Here is a 16,064-nt window from a genome sequence, read left to right on the forward strand (position 1 = left end):
AAAGTAGCAGAAAGTCATGAAAAATTAAAAATACATACTATATATGTTTGAATCATCAATTAGTCGTTGTAGTATAGTGGTAAGTATTCCCGCCTGTCACGCGGGTGACCCGGGTTCGATCCCCGGCAACGGCGTATGTTTTGTTCCTTTAATAGTTATTATTATAAATAAAATTTTAATAAATTCTGTTAACAGTAACAAAGAAGTCGTTGTAGTATAGTGGTAAGTATTCCCGCCTGTCACGCGGGTGACCCGGGTTCGATCCCCGGCAACGGCGTCATATTTGTTTTTAATTATTTTTGTAAATAAAATTTTAATAAATTCTGTTAACAGTAACAAAGAAGTCGTTGTAGTATAGTGGTAAGTATTCCCGCCTGTCACGCGGGTGACCCGGGTTCGATCCCCGGCAACGGCGTCATATTTGTTTTTAATTATTTTTGTAAATAAAATTTTAATAAATTCTGTTAACAGTAACAAAGAAGTCGTTGTAGTATAGTGGTAAGTATTCCCGCCTGTCACGCGGGTGACCCGGGTTCGATCCCCGGCAACGGCGTCATATTTGTTTTTAAGTATTCCCGCCTGTCACGCGGGTGACCCGGGTTCGATCCCCGGCAACGGCGTCATATTTGTTTTTAATTATTTTTGTAAATAACGCGGGTGACCCGGGTTCGATCCCCGGCAACGGCGTCATATTTGTTTTTAATTATTTTTGTAAATAGCGTTTATAATTGTAAAGTGGGATTTATGTGCTGAAAGTTTAGTTGTAAAAGCATTTTCATTTTTCTTCCTAGTCGTGTATTATTATTTAAGAGCTGCCGATTGCAGGCAGATAGTGATCATTTGTTGGTTGAGGTTTAAATCTCGTCGTTGTTCTATCTTGCTCGGCGTCGGAAGTCGGTTCTCTGTTCCCGAACCCTAAAATTGGGTTTTAGGGGAAGACTCGAAAACCCTAATATCATTCTCATTCCTCTACTGAATACTTCAGCCATGTATGGTGGTGGTGAGTATACCCAATTTTCTGCCCTCTTCTTCTGCGTTTGTCCATGAATTCTGTCTGGCGTTAATTCCCTTACATTGTTCATTTTTCAACAGATGAGGTATCCGCTATAGTTATTGACCTTGGTTCTCACACTTGCAAAGCTGGTTATGCCGGAGAAGATGCTCCCAAGGCTGTTTTCCCCTCCGTAAGTATTCCTGCATTTAGCTTCTTCTGTATATATTAACTACTCATGCCTACGACTACATTCTCGTGGTCTTGATTGTATCAACTACTCGTGTGTCCACTGTTGTGTAAGAGTGAGATAGATTTGTTGAACTGCTCGCAACGTTGAAGTTTTTGAGCTTTTGGATGTGTTTTGTTCAGAATTTCTAGCTGCATTCGATGCCTGCGCCCAGTTTATATGTCGAGTGAAAACGTGAAGTGCTCAATGTGGTTCTTTATGAACATGGGAATGCCTACCACGTTTCAGTTTCAACTTCTTAACTCCAGTATTGATGGTGCTATTGACATTTTTCGTGGTTATTTCTGAAGTCTTCTAGGTTCTGTAAATAAACCTGAGAGTTCTAGAATCCAGTCCTACCTCTCTGACTTTGGTAATTGGTAGTCTTATTAAGAAATAAGAGATTTGGCTTCTTATGAGTTGTAAATTTCATCATATTTCAGACTCTCGTGTTAAGATATTCCTTTGTTTGGGAGACCTGATGGCAATGTAATCCTGTGATAGTGTAACAATGTTACGTTATTATCAGGAGAATTTGAGATTGGTATCCGTTATAGTTGTGAATTCGGTTCCTGGTTGCGGTAATAGAGGAGTTCATGAATTTTTTCTACTTTTAATTGGCATCAACTGAACCGAACATGAGGAGTGTTGTAGAATAATTTTACGGGAAAGAAAGCCCATAATTGACCGTATGAGAGATAGTGTGTACAGCCCTATTTTTTATGTAAACTTCAATGTATGGATCAGTTTATATGATGCGGGTCGTAGGCTGCTATTTCTGCCATAATGATTAAATGTATCAAGCTGCATCTGTCTCAGCCCTTTACCTTTGTTTGTTAAGGTTGTTGGATGTATTGATGAAATGGATATTGATGACACCACAAGTACCGAAAAGAATTCTGGATCTGCTGGAGAATCTAAAAGTAATGCTAAAAGTCTCGATACTGACAAAGGAAAGGGAAAACGCAAACTATACGTCGGTTCTCAAGCTTTAGGGTTCCGCCGTGATAATATGGAGGTAAGTATGTTTGCTTTCATTGACGGTTATTTGGAGCTTTCTGTACATATTCTAAATTTTCTAAAAAACTAAAAAATTATATCAATTATGCTATTCATAGGTACTTTCACCTATAAAGGATGGAGTTGTTGTTGACTGGGATATGGTCGATAGCATATGGGATCATGCATTCAGGTAATTGACACAATCGTTGTAATACCCTTTGTTTTCAGGCCTCTAAATGCTATGAAGTATGTACAGCTTTTGACTTGCTCATGTGGAATATAACGAATGTTTTGTTGTCTTGCTCATGTGATTTTTAGGTTTACCAATTTGTTCATCTTATCAAGACCAAAACTGGGATAACTGTGCCATACTCTAATGTGTTTTTATCTTTTTCTTCTTTTTCAAAAAGTTTAAATACATAACAGATATCAGAAATTTGTAAATGGATGGCATCAATGTTATTTTTGCACATGCCTTACTGACATGATATAATTTCTTTTGGAATTTTTGTTATGCTCCTCTTTGTCCATTGCAATTTTGTTTCTTGATGGTTGGAAGAATTTTTGTCATATTATATGTTTAGTGACGTCAGTCACATCCTCTAGAAAGTTTTGGAAGAATTTTTTTGTGGCCAATTTTTTCATATTTAAATGAAAGGCACTGTGGGAAAACTTTTAGAATTTACGTGGACTTTGTAATAACTTTTATGATTTTCTTTGCATCCTTTCAGGGAATGTCTGCTGATTGATGCTCAAGAACATCCCATGCTACTTGCTGAACCATCTTCTAATTCACAACAACAGAGAGAAAGGTAATCAGTCACACACGAGCTCCTTTTTCTGTGTCTTTTGGGATTTATGCTGAGTTGCATCAATTTCAAAAAAAACTTCTGGCAGGACGGCTGAGATTATGTTCGAGAAGTACAAAGTTCCTGCATTGTTTTTGGCAAAAAATGCTGTATGTTTTCCCTGCTCAGACTGTTTTTTTTTATTGCTTTGTTGTCCATGTCCACATAGATTGGTCACTCTCTGATTTTTTAAAGTCACTCAATTAATTTTAAACGCCAGGTTCTCACGTCATTTGCATCAGGTCGTGCTACATCACTTGTTGTTGACAGGTATGAGCTGATACTATACTGGATTTGAAGCTTGTGGAGGCCAAGGCTAGAGTAATATTAGTTGCTTGCATAAAAATTACTTCAGTGGTCTAATTTCTTCAGAATTTATTGTTATTATTTTAAAACTACATGTTGTATTTAATCAGTTTCTCTGTTATTTTCTTCTTAGTAGTTCTTGAATTTCTTTTATCAATTCAATTATTTGCTGATTATTTTGATAGAGCGCCCCTCAAAACGTAAGGAAAAAATGGTTCAGTGTATGGTAAAGTTATCTGTCAAAATCAAATTGATTCTGGAATTTGTTCAAGTTTGTAAAACAAACAGTGAAACATATAAGGGGTTTTTTGTTGATTCAGTTTTCAAGGTTATCGAGACTAATGGGATATTTATATCTCTCAATAGAGATTAGGTTGAATTTTAATTGGATAACCAAACATCCACTCCATTTAGGTTGAGTTATTATATATGATAACGTTAGAGTGGGAAAGCTTTCTGGCTGTAAGCGACTTATGAGCAATTGGCTTTTAAATGATTGATATATGCAGTGGCGGTGGATCAACAACTGTTGCCCCGGTACATGATGGCTATGTTCTACAAAAGGTATTTTGAACTGGATAAAATGACTTGCATAATCTTGGTTGAATACTATTTATTTATTTATGTGTCTTATGCTCTAGTTATGAAAATATGGGACAATCAAAGGATTAATGTTTCAGATTTATGTTTTCATGTCAGGCTGTTGTATCTTCTCCTGTTGGTGGAGAATATCTCACTGATTGTTTGTTAAAAAGTTTGGAGAGCAAAGGTATCAAGGTACAGTTGACAATAACTCTGATTCTATAAAATCCCTATTTTGTTTTCAATGGCAGCCCATTTTGTAACCCACATTTGGTGGCCATTTCATTTATCAATGAAATTATCAGATAAAGTATATCCCTAATTTACTGTGTATAACTGCTGAAATTTACCTTCCTTTATGCTCTCAGATAATGCCAAGATACTCTTTCAAGAGAAAGGAAATACGACCAGGAGAATTTCAGGCATTACCTTTGAACTATTCATTTTATAAAATAATAGAAATCTTTGGATTGTGGCAATTATTTCTTTGACATTTCATTTATCTCTGTTGTAGATTGTGGAACTTGATTTCCCTAATACAACTGAAAGTTACAAATTATACTCACAGGTATTTTATTGATCATAAATAATCTCACTTATCTTGAATGCTAGCTCAATTTTGAGTCGGATGCTCTATGAATGACAGAGGGTAATTGCTAGTGATATTAAAGAATGCGTATGCCGAGCACCAGATACTCCTTATGATGGTTTGCCCTTCCTTACTTTCTTTAGTTACTAGAGTTTATTGACTTTGTCTATTAATTTATCTTTGCCGTGAAGCATCTCATGTCTGTCGTATTGTTGCACATCTCATATATAAGCTTTCATATATTGTTAGTCATCTTTTTCTTTAAACCATTGTTCTAGTTTAATCTTCTGAGCTTGAAGGGATATCTTATATTAAGTTTCAGCTTACCATTCTTGCATCATATTTATTTCATAGGCTTCTGCATGTTTTGTGCTAATTGGTCTTGTATTATTTTTCTATCTATGCAGAAAGTGCATATTCAAATATCCCAATGACGCCATATGAACTTCCTGATGGCCAGTAAGTCGCTCAATAGGGTTTTGGATGATTATATTTTCAAGCATAGGTCGATGCTTTATTGCCTTCACTTATGGTTTCCCCTTTTCCTGCATTGCAAACTTTTGGTTCTTAGCAATGCAACTTCTCCTAGTCTCAGTACTTTATTTTTATTATTTTTCTTCTTTAGAAAGTAATTTTGTTCTCCTTCATGCTTGAAACAGGACAATTGAAATTGGGGCTGATAGATTCAAGATTCCCGATGTTCTGTTTAACCCTTCGTTGGCACAGGTGAGCGACTTAATTTCCATATCTTTATGAGGATGGAATGTTGATTTGATGTTGAATGTAGGCCGTCCAGCATACACATTTTTTATGAGCTTAGAGCAACAAGTTCTTCAAAGCACCATTAAATACAGATTATATGACCTCAGAAATTTTACTATTGTTTGCATAAATTGAGTATTGATCGAGTGGAATGCATAATGGCTAAGCTACATAATGATGATCCTATAAGACCCAATATGATGCTTCCGTCCTTCACTTCTATGTTCAAATAAATCAACGGCTTATTAATTTCTATCATAATTGGATGAATGAAAAATGACAATTTTTTATCTTCCCATTTTTATTTCATATTTTTTAAAAAAATATTTCACTATTTGATTTGACAAGTCTCATCTCATACTTGCCTATGCATGTAGAATAGGTATATAACTCAAAAACTATCCGACTTGTGTTATCTTAACCAACGCCTTTTCTTGAGCCATCAGTTGTCTTGATCCTTAGATTAATGAATAGCTGCTTAATATTGTTGCTCCTCTTGCTCTTACGCTCTCTTATGTCATTATTACTAGACTATTCCTGGGGTGGAAAGTTTCACCGAGACAGGTCGCTCAGTTCAGGGATTGCCACATATGGTATATTTGTGTTTTTACTACCATATTTTCATTATTTGATAAGCATCTTTATATTTTTGCTCCTCCCATTTTAATTTCTAAAACATCAATTATGTTCTACCACGAGTACAAATCGAGTTGAGTTATGTCTTTTATCTGTGGAGGTATATTTGCATAGGTTGGTTTAATTGTAGACTTAAGCCAATAATTGAATAGTGATGGTTGGTTTGCTATATATATGAACCAGGTATTATTGAAAATCAGTTTAACTAAAATGATCGGTTTGGTTTTCCCAATTCTGGGTTTATTGAGTTAGTTTTTCATTGCCTATTTTGAGCTTAAATTTATAGTAAGCATTCAAATTTCAAAGGATTTTGAACCAAGTAATTGGTATCTTTTTTCTTTTTCAACAAGATGTTTGGAATTTAGATTCTTTTCAAAAGAATCCATACTCCTAACTACAATAGAATTTCCAACATTCTTTGTTCTCATGTGAATTGAGGCTATTCTGTAAAAAAAAAAAAAAAAAAAAAAAAAACTCAATATTCTTGGTTTGATCCTTTATAAGCTGTAAACCGAACTAAATCTAGAGTTCTTAATTCTCACATAGTTACACTTTCGAAAATTGAAGAACCAAATATAGCGTAAAAGTTGGATCAAACTAGTTCCATTTTTGGTTCTTCAGTTTTCATGATTTTATGCACACTTTTACACTTGTGTAATTCTTTAATCTCACTTAATTTGATAATTATTTCCACATTCTTAATCCTTTCAATTGTTAGGCTCTGCTCAAGGTTTTGTTTAGAGGTTTTTATACTAATTAAGTAAAATCATGTATCTTTAGTCAAGAAGATAACTTTAACTATGCCTTTTATTTCTGCAGGTAATCGAGAGTATAAATAAGTGTGATGTGGATATTCGCAGAGAACTGTTTAGTAGTATACTGGTATAGTTCAGTGTTCTAATTTCATTTATCTCTCTTATTATTATTATTTTTTTAAACTTCATTTTTTGAGGCATCTGGTTGGCGAAAATGCTACACATTTTTTAGTTTCTGTTTCTGTCTGTTTTCTATTTTAAATGATGAGAAACGATAAAATCAGTTCATCTTATTTTGGTATGGCTCATGCATTTGAAACATTTCAACGTGGCAAACAAGACTTTTCATTCTGGGCAGCGTTCCTCTAACCTTTCAACTTATTTTTGCTTTCTTTTTGCATATTCGTCGTCATAGTGTGGTTACTGCAATCATTTTCTTTCACTTAACTTGGATCTCTTTATCTACCTTATCCAGCTTGCTGGTGGAACAGCTTCTATGCAGCAGCTCAAAGAACGTCTTGAGAAAGATTTGTTAGAGGTATATCAATTAATGAGTAGAGATCCCCGTGTACTTGAATTGGGAGGGAGGTGGGCACACGTTTGAGACAATCACTGACGAAAATTTTCCCGAACTTGTAGGAGTCTCCTCAAGCTGCTAGGGTTAAAGTATTGGCGAGTGGAAATGCAACTGAAAGAAGATTCAGGTATGAACATGCCCCTCGTTTCTCATGGTTATAGGAATAGTAGTCAACCTTTTGTATATGCTACGTCAATGATTCAGTGTGCCATAGCTATGATGTTTAAACAGAAAAGTTGTACCGATAATTTTACAAGGAAAAGTTGTTCAAAATATGAGAATAAGAATTGGATATTTTACTTTCCTGCTATGTTATCTTTCTGAGTTCTGGTGATAAAATCCAAATGCAGCGTCTGGATAGGAGGGAGTATATTGGCCTCTCTTGGTTCATTTCAGCAAATGTGGTTCTCCAAATCCGAGTAAGGCTCAAATATTCATGTCAATAGGTTTCACTTCCAAGCAATTAAAAATCATATTAAACTCGTGCCTTGGTATCATTAATATAGCCACTTCCTTTGTGTGCTTCTAACAGGTACGAAGAACATGGGGCTTCCTACATTCAAAGAAAATGCCCGTAGATGTTAGATATCATCCTTGGAAATGATAAATTACGAAAGGTTCATTTCCTGCTCCACGGAAGAACAAAGATTATCTTGCTAGCTGTTTTGTTCTCATTTTATCCTAAATTTGTATGTTTTTTCTTTTTTATGATTCCAGCTGTTCTGGACGCTTGATCCGGATGTAGGTTTCTTCCCAGGGACAACAGGTCATTAACTTTCAATTTGGTTAGGCAACTTCTGTAGAAATTATTGTATAACTCCCCAGTCAGTCACTTGTTTGCAGTGCAGGATAAAACGCCATCTATCCCTTGTTATACAATGCTAGTAGATAGGTTTGAAATTCACTCCCATCTTTTACATAATTCGCTTGTAGATTTGACCTTCTCACCTTTTAGGTAGCTTAGCTTATCTACTTTCACAACACAGTAGTACAACGTTGTCTTCAAAATTAGCGTTGACAAGATATCTGGATGAATGCCAATGACCTCTTGCATCCAATTAATTCCAACGCCTATGAACTATCAAACAATTTGTTTTTAGTCCAAAAGTTAAAACAAATTTTAGTATATTAGATTTTTTATTTTTGCAAAATGTTCTTTGGGAGACTTAGTTTAACTAATTTTAAGATTTACTAAACACGCATTTGAATTGGATTGGAGATTAATGTGTCAGTAGTAATTTGATGTACTAACTGTTTTGTACGGATGATTAATAATATATCTAAATCGTCCATTTTAATACTCCAAAACTATAGGAGGATGGAAAAAGCTATCAACAATTGTAGTGCTGGAAAAGCTAACCATCAAATTCGAACGGGGTGGCGTCATCCCGAGACTCGGGGTGGCGTCAAGACATATGGACTCTGTCGATGGGGATCGAGATGACAAGATGAGATGCGACGTTGCATTGAGAGATCTGGGCCCAAGCAGAGGTAAGGTCGAGATGACAAGATGACATGCGACGTTGCATACATGCACGCGCAGCCGACAAAGCCACCAAGCCGGGGCGAAAAATATATATGGGGTTTAATTTTCTTTAAGGCTAGTCATGAGCGTGTCAAGATCACAATTCCGCACGATAAAAAATGTAGGATCGTGACAGTTGGTATGATAGCCACATTTTGTGTGTCTAGCCGGGCAAGATAATCTAGAGAAATGAACCCAAGAGTAAAAGTATTGAGTAGTAAAATGATGCGCACTAATTATTTGATATTAATGATTATTAATATGTTTAAATCTTATTAATATGTTTAAATCATATATGATCGTAGTGATTTGATGCACTAATTATTTTATTTAAATGATTAATAATATATTTAAAACCATCCTTTTTTAATCCAACAATTGCATATGTGAGAAAGCCAACCATCAAGATTTAAATATGACCTATAATTGAGCTACGTTTGTATGGATTAATTTAATAAGTTATTAAATGTATATTTATGGACAATAAATAACTGCTATAAGAAATGAATTATCCATCCAAATATTTCGTCGTTGTGGCTGTTGCTGTGGCGCGCTTCCATGGCCACTACCTTCCTCAGCTCCTGCCCGTTCTTGCGCCACCACTCTCATTTTCGCAAGTCCTCCTCCTTTTGCTGCTCCAACGATGCCGAGGCTTCATCGACGTCGTCACTAACGAAATCAACTAGTTGCTCTTACACCCGTCGATGGTACAAACCCTCCATCCGAACGCAATTGAACGAAGGTGTTGAAATTGTGCGCCATTGGATTGAGGCGGATCAACCTTCCGCTTCTGAAGGTACATCTATTCAAGTGTCGAAACTCCTTAAACGCGATGCTATTTGGTATTTCGCAATTATTTGCAGGGCGGGATTGATAATCGAGTAGCACTGATTGATTTAGTACTATATACTCTGAATGTTTCTTTCTTGGATTGAATTTCTAGTTTCCTCAATGAGGATGGATCACTAACTCTTTGTTCATATGATCATATGAGTACGATCTTACTGGCGTTCTCGCATACTCTTCCCGCGTTTCAATGAACTCATTACCTTTATTCTTCCTCCAGTGATTGTATAAGTTGTGTTAGTGAAGTAACAACCAAGCATCATCACCGTTATGCTAATAGCTGGTATTAACATAAAAATTATTGAAAACAAAAATCTTGGATTTTAGGATGTCACATGCTATAGAATTAGCATATCTTACTACTCAAACGATATTGGCCAGAATTCTCAGGTTTTCATTCAAAGAGAGTTAGGTTTAGACGAAGAACATTTATTTTTCAAATTCATAAGAAAAGCGGTAGCCTGTCAAATATGGAGGTTCCGGGTATCTAATCTGATCGGCTAGAATCTCCTTTTGTTTTGCGCAATTCATCTTATATTCCTATATGATCCTTCTTCTTGATAAAATTACGTTGTTTAGTAAAAAAAAATAAGCACATTATTTATGTGATTAGAGTAATATCAGAAGAAAAGGTAGTCTAGAAGTAGAAACAAAAAGATTTAGAAGGATCAAGGAGAGAGGTTCAGAGGGATTGGACTATAGTAACATTAAAAAAGTATAGTGGTCAGCCTTTGTCAATTATACAACATAGATTCTAGAAATTCAATATGGTAATTGATGAATAAAATATGGTAGAACCACAAGAAGGCTATAGCATTTCATGGAATTGGCACCTGGCTGACTTGCTTTAGTTGTGGTCAAATGTATTCGGGAATGCTATTTTTTATGAAAGGAGATCTGTATTTCAAATCTAGCATGTCAATAATTTCTTTTATGCAATTTGATGTTCCAGAAAAATTTAGTGTAGTGTCATACAACATATTGGCGGAAAGAAATGCATGGAAACACAGAGGTTTATACACCAACGTTCCTTTACCGTATTTGAAATGGAACCACCGTAAGAGAGTTATATGCGAGGAACTTCTTATGTGGAACCCCGATATAATATGCTTGCAGGTGAGCTTGTTCTTCTCTCTGTCTCTCTCTCCTCTCCATCTCCGTGTCTCTGCACGCTCCTACAGATTACCGTAATGAAAGCTGAAAATTGTACTTGTTTTTCAAATGCTGTTAGGAAGTGGATAAGTTTTTTGATGTTTCAGAAATCATGGATAAAGCAGGCTATGTTGGATCATACACGGTTAGTGTTCATGTTCAGAATCTGATGCGTTCCATCCACTAGAATGATTAGGTGAAAGTAATGTGTTACCCACATGATTAACGATTGTACCTTGCTCCATATTTTGACTTGGGACTTACAAACTCCACTTGTACTTCATGTACTTTTTCTGCTTATTGTATATGGTGCTAAAGAATAATTTGAAATGGCAGAGACGCACTGGAGATGCTATTGATGGATGTGCTATATTCTGGAAAGCTCACAAGTGAGGAAGCTATGGCTTTTATGATATATATAGTATGAAACATCTCAAGTATATTACTTTATAGGCTTATGTAAATGATATAACATCCATTATTCACTTGGTAAGGTTTCGACTGATAGATGAAGAGAGCATCGAATTCAAGAGGTTCAATCTTCGTGACAATGTTGCTCAACTTTCTGTGCTAGAGGTAGAAATTTCTTATCATCTGGCCGTATGCTTGAGCTGTCGTCATTTGTAATTTGTGGAGTATCAATCTGTCGTGAAATATTATTTATCGAAGAAGATTCATTCAATTTCATATAGTATTGTATATACCGCTCTAAATTTTCTCAGAAAGCTCAACTTGAGGTAGCATGTATTCCAGTTTTCTTATGATATTCACCTGAAATTGCAGATTTAAATTTCTTTTAGATCAACTTCCAAACATAACTTTTCTATATGCAGGCAGATGTCCAAAGTTAAATCAAGAAAATTAATGATTGGTAACATCCACGTGCTTTACAACCCAAGCAGGGGGGATGTCAAATTAGGTCAAGTAAGTCTCAAGCAAAATAAGAACAATATCGATACTCCTTGATTGTGAATCTTCATTCTAGACATATTAAATGCTTGCATTCAAGCTAAGGTCATTCGCTCTAGTGATTCCACACATTCCTTTTGTGATTTCAAATTGTATTTAGTTTCTTTATTTCCAAACACTGAAGGGGAATAAAAACCATCATATGGAACTGGGAATATGAAGATCAAACCTCAATGTGGCGATGAAATACTGTTCTAAAAGTTTTAAATTTTATTTATGCCTTTCTTAGATTAAAATAATTTCCTTCAAGACTTGATATTCAAGCAGGAACTTGGGAGCTATTTTCTGTTAGAATCTAGTTAGTTCTTCTTTTTTTTTTTTTCTTTTTTTTTTCTTTTTTGGGTAACGATTTCCTATGTGTTGGCATAAAGCAGAGAGAAGTTGCCGTATTAGTGGAGGCTATGAAAAGGAATTTTACTCGACAGTTTTGCTTGTTATGTCAATAGTGAATCACATCAAGTTTTTAGCTGTTCTTTGACAATGATAGATAGCAAATGAAAGATTTTCTTATTTTTCTTGTTTTGAGACTAAATTGCAGATTCGTTATCTGTTGTCGAGGGCAGAGATTCTTTCAGAGAAATGGAGCAATCTTCCTTTTGTTCTTGCTGGCGATTTCAATAGTACTCCAGAGGTTTCATACCAAAATTTTATTTATATTTAGGTATCATTTGATTTCTCAAATTTTTACTTTTAACACGAAGGTCTAACCCCTTACTGCTTGTTGACAGAGTGCAATATACAAGTTCTTATCATCATCCGAGGTGCACCTTTTAGTCCGTGATTGCTTAAATATAGTCTTTCATGCGCTAGAATAATGTATTACTTCTAGTAATTATATGTTTAGTGTGGGATCTAGTAGTTTGATTTAGCATGTCATTAACAGCTAAACTTCATGTCCTATGACCGAAGAGAGTTATCCGGGCAATCAGGATGTCATCCTGCTGAAGTTCTGGGTGTAAAAAAGGAATCATGGAGACCTTTTTTCTGCTTGGGAAGGTACAAAATATTCAGGATAATATATTGGATTTGATGGCTTCATTCTCACATTTTTAATTATTTTCTCGTATACAGCTGATGGCATAAAAGATTATGTCTAGACTAATGTTTTGTTAGTTTCACTCAACTCTATTTAGTTAACTAACATGTATAGCTTCCTTTTTAGTCAAACAAAAGGTTTCTGGACTGAAGAAGAGGTGAAAGTTGCTGCTGGAAGTGCCGACTCCCAAGTGGTGGGGAATCCCTTTAGGCTTACCAGCTCCTATGCTACACTGAAGGTATGGTTTATCTGAACCTCCAGAGTTGTTAGATACAATATTTTATTGGCTATTAGTTAGTTGTTTTAATTCGGTTTCCTTGCCTCAAAGCCTGAAATTAGGATCTCCTTTTTAAACAAAACATTATATATCATCCAGGGTCCTACTACAACACGAGGAGCCACTGGAGAACCATTAGCTACTTCCTACCACTCCAAGTTTCTTGGAACTGTGGATTATATTTGGTAAGCTGCTGTGCTTAGTAGATGAAAAGATTTTAGTGGTAGTTTTAACTTGTAATTTGCTGCTGTTGTTCATGTGATAATCCTTACTGCCTTTCATGTAGGTACTCTGATGGTCTTATTCCTACACGGGTTGTTGATACCGTTCCCATTGATATTCTTCTGAGAACAGGCGGCCTTCCATGCGAGGTAGTTGAAAGTGTGTTCTCCATTCATTATTCCGCTAACATACTGGAAATACCTTATTGTAATTTAATCTAATTATTTTGAAAACAAAATTTATAAACATCGTAGTCTTAACATAATTTGATCCTCCTTTTACAGAAGGTGGGCAGCGATCATTTACCCTTGGTTTCTGAAATTGCCTTTACAAAGACATCAGATGAAAGCAATACCAATAGCCAATAACTACATGTAAGTGAGGGTCCAGACTTCAAAATAGGTATCAAAGTAAGTGCAAAGAATTGGTGGACTGCCTTAATACATACATATGAACTCTGCTCATTTGTATTTAGATAGAGAATTGGAAATAATACAATACATGCAGGTATTCTTTGTAAACTATAGGTGAAGCAGATATAGATCATTATATTCAACAGCTCCAGTTCGAGACTTAGATTATGTTGTATTTATATTCTGCCCATCTGTTATCTTAGTCTTTTGAATCTGTATTTAAAAATTTGTTCGAACACGACTCTCCATAATGGTATGATATTGTCAACTCTGAGCACAAACTCTCATGACTAGCTTTGAGCTTCTCCAAAAGGTCTCATCCCAATGGAGAAAGTATTCCTTTTGATTATAACCCATGATCATTCCCTAAATTAGTCGATGTGCGACTTTCATCATCCAACAAAATTGACTGATTCATGCTGAGAAAGTTCGAGTTTCATCCCAACAATACAGATAGGTGAGGTACTTCATGACATTCATACCAACTGTATTAAACTACGTTTTGCAGTTGCATAAACTTTAAATTTAGAATTTTGTTTAATATTGCTTTTTTCAAACATGGCATCAACAATTATTAAATTTTATTTAACAAAATGTTAAATTGTTACAAATAAAGTTTACTATCAGCTATTTTGTATAAACTATTTTTACAATAGATACATTTTAAATTTGAATGTCTGTGATAATAAAACAAAGAAATTTATTTGTAAAAGTAATGTTTATAAGTTTAATTTTTTTTTAAAAAAAAATTGTTATTAATGAAAGCTTAAATAGTTTTAAAGTTAAGTTTTGATTATTTAGATAGTAATTTCTTTTCTTAAAAAAAAAAAAAGAAATTCAATTCAATAAACCAGTATCATGTTGTCAAAATATGCATAGCTTAATAAATATAAATAAATCTGTATTGGGACTCAAAAAAATATAAATAAATAAATAAACCCTAAAACCAGTAATAGTATCAGACCGAATCGGGTTTCCGGATCATATCCATATCCATATCCATATTTTACCAGTTTGTTGTCCACAGGACACTTCCAAAGGATCTCAATTTGAGAAGGAAAGGGAGCCGTGAAATTTGGAAAATGATGGGCAGTTCCCGTTCATGGGCTTATATGCGGATCATCGCCGGTACCATTGTCGGCGGTGTTCTTGGCTTCTATGTAATGCACCGCGTTGAAGTTGGCTATAAGGTGAGCTCGCGGCCATGATTGTGGATTTCTTTTAGTTTCTTTTCGTTTTTGTTCTGATTTGTTTTGGGGGCTGATGCAGGAGAAGATGAAAGAAAGATTAAGACAATACGAAATCGAACTAAAGAAGAAAGAACAAATGAAAGAGCTTGAAGACTCGTCATAGTGTGAGTGTCGTACATTTTTCTCATCTGTCCCGCTGGTTGGATTCCCTGATTATAGAGTTAAAATTGAAGTTCGGAGGCTGTTTGCATCGGCTTTAGAAATTGACCTCATAAGAACACTCCGTCTGTTACTTGTTGCGTAAAACATTCCATTTAAGCGTTCCCTAAACCATATAAACTAGGTCACCGGAGTATAGAATGGATCTGGCAATAAAATAATGTAGCCTGAAAGGGAAAGAATTGGTTTGAATTATGTTTCTCATTTCTAAATTTTTCATTGACTAAACGCCCTGTGTTTTTGTTGTGTGATTGGTTTATGATTGATTTCTTTGAACTTCCAATGTAAATCTAAGCTGATTAGTGTCAAGCGGAGTTTTGGAAGAAACACCATGTTCATGTATATGATAGGCTTTAATCTTGTTTCATGAACTTTATTTCTTTAGATGCTTTAGCTATAACGATGAAAGGATAGTATATCTGGATAAAGGAAAAGGTTTGTTTGACAGTTGATAATTCATGAAATTCTTTATAACTCTGTGTGTATGATTTATGCTTGATTGTTGTCTAGCTTAGTGTGTTTGGTTTATGGGTTCTTCTCTGCTGCTTTGGTTGCCAAGGCAAAATTAATGTGGTTCCTATGGTCCTTATTTGTTCTTCATCATCTGAATCATGATTAAGATTGTTCTTCTTATTTAATTTTTGTATGAGAAGCAGATATCTAGACTTCATAACAGATCTACTTTCATCTCCTGTTTTAAGTGGCTTAGCCGCATCAGTAGATTTATTAAAATACATATTACCTAGATGTTCATGGCCTATAAGATGTAAACACAAAAGTAAAAAAAACTCAGAATTTTACTAAAAAACAAACACAAATCTAGATGTTCATGGGCTAAATTTTAACTTAAAATATATTTGAGCTCAAGTATGAAGTTATGGACCTGTCACTATCAAAACTTAATAAACTTATTTTTTTTTTTTTTTTTTTTTTTTTTT

General features: G+C 34.9%; 3 protein-coding genes and 4 non-coding genes across 9 annotated transcripts in view; all 7 read left to right on the top strand.

Moving 5' to 3' along the window:
• Positions 1–62: 62 nt before the first annotated feature.
• TRNAD-GUC lies at positions 63–134 on the top strand. The gene has a single exon. It is a non-coding gene; the product is annotated as a tRNA-Asp (tRNA).
• A 71-nt stretch (positions 135–205) lies between these two features.
• TRNAD-GUC lies at positions 206–277 on the top strand. Its single transcript has one exon. It is a non-coding gene; the product is annotated as a tRNA-Asp (tRNA).
• Positions 278–343: 66 nt separating this feature from the next.
• Positions 344–415, top strand: TRNAD-GUC. Its single transcript has one exon. It is a non-coding gene; the product is annotated as a tRNA-Asp (tRNA).
• Positions 416–481: 66 nt separating this feature from the next.
• Positions 482–553, top strand: TRNAD-GUC. The gene has a single exon. It is a non-coding gene; the product is annotated as a tRNA-Asp (tRNA).
• Positions 554–764: 211 nt separating this feature from the next.
• On the top strand, positions 765–8,181 carry LOC111430074 (actin-related protein 4). Of its 2 annotated transcripts, XM_023066213.1 has the most exons (21): positions 765–1,000; positions 1,093–1,184; positions 2,062–2,238; positions 2,339–2,412; positions 2,954–3,034; positions 3,120–3,180; positions 3,291–3,340; positions 3,886–3,940; positions 4,076–4,153; positions 4,327–4,380; positions 4,473–4,526; positions 4,605–4,665; positions 4,955–5,006; positions 5,207–5,273; positions 5,840–5,902; positions 6,765–6,827; positions 7,176–7,238; positions 7,340–7,404; positions 7,628–7,696; positions 7,810–7,894; positions 7,995–8,181. In XM_023066213.1, the coding sequence occupies exons 1-20, from the start codon at positions 988–990 to the stop codon at positions 7,853–7,855; spliced, it is 1,338 nt and encodes a 445-aa protein (XP_022921981.1). In that variant the 5' UTR covers positions 765–987; the 3' UTR covers positions 7,856–7,894; positions 7,995–8,181. The 2 variants fall into 2 exon arrangements, with proteins under 2 accessions (XP_022921981.1, XP_022921980.1); XM_023066212.1 differs by having other exon boundaries at positions 766–1,000; positions 7,810–8,181.
• A 1,144-nt stretch (positions 8,182–9,325) lies between these two features.
• Positions 9,326–13,901, top strand: LOC111430124 (carbon catabolite repressor protein 4 homolog 3). The gene is made up of 13 exons (XM_023066292.1): positions 9,326–9,598; positions 10,601–10,764; positions 10,880–10,945; positions 11,137–11,189; positions 11,295–11,376; positions 11,638–11,724; positions 12,308–12,400; positions 12,498–12,530; positions 12,653–12,765; positions 12,932–13,043; positions 13,182–13,267; positions 13,369–13,453; positions 13,589–13,901. The coding sequence occupies exons 1-13, from the start codon at positions 9,361–9,363 to the stop codon at positions 13,670–13,672; spliced, it is 1,296 nt and encodes a 431-aa protein (XP_022922060.1). The 5' UTR covers positions 9,326–9,360; the 3' UTR covers positions 13,673–13,901.
• Positions 13,902–14,150: 249 nt separating this feature from the next.
• LOC111430128 overlaps positions 14,151–16,064 on the top strand; it is a 3,130-nt gene continuing 1,216 nt past the window's right edge. The window contains exons 1-3 of one of the 2 annotated variants that reach the window (XM_023066296.1): positions 14,151–14,174; positions 14,745–14,907; positions 14,987–15,071. In XM_023066296.1, coding sequence (XP_022922064.1) covers positions 14,800–14,907; positions 14,987–15,070 — 192 coding nt within the window. In that variant the 5' untranslated portion in view covers positions 14,151–14,174; positions 14,745–14,799 and the 3' untranslated portion in view covers position 15,071. The remainder of the gene's footprint in view (positions 14,175–14,744; positions 14,908–14,986; positions 15,072–16,064) is intronic. The other variant, XM_023066295.1, reaches the window with a different exon arrangement.

This window comes from Cucurbita moschata, unplaced genomic scaffold (genome assembly GCF_002738365.1).
Source record: "Cucurbita moschata cultivar Rifu unplaced genomic scaffold, Cmos_1.0 Cmo_Scf00032, whole genome shotgun sequence".
NCBI lineage: Eukaryota > Viridiplantae > Streptophyta > Magnoliopsida > Cucurbitales > Cucurbitaceae > Cucurbita > Cucurbita moschata.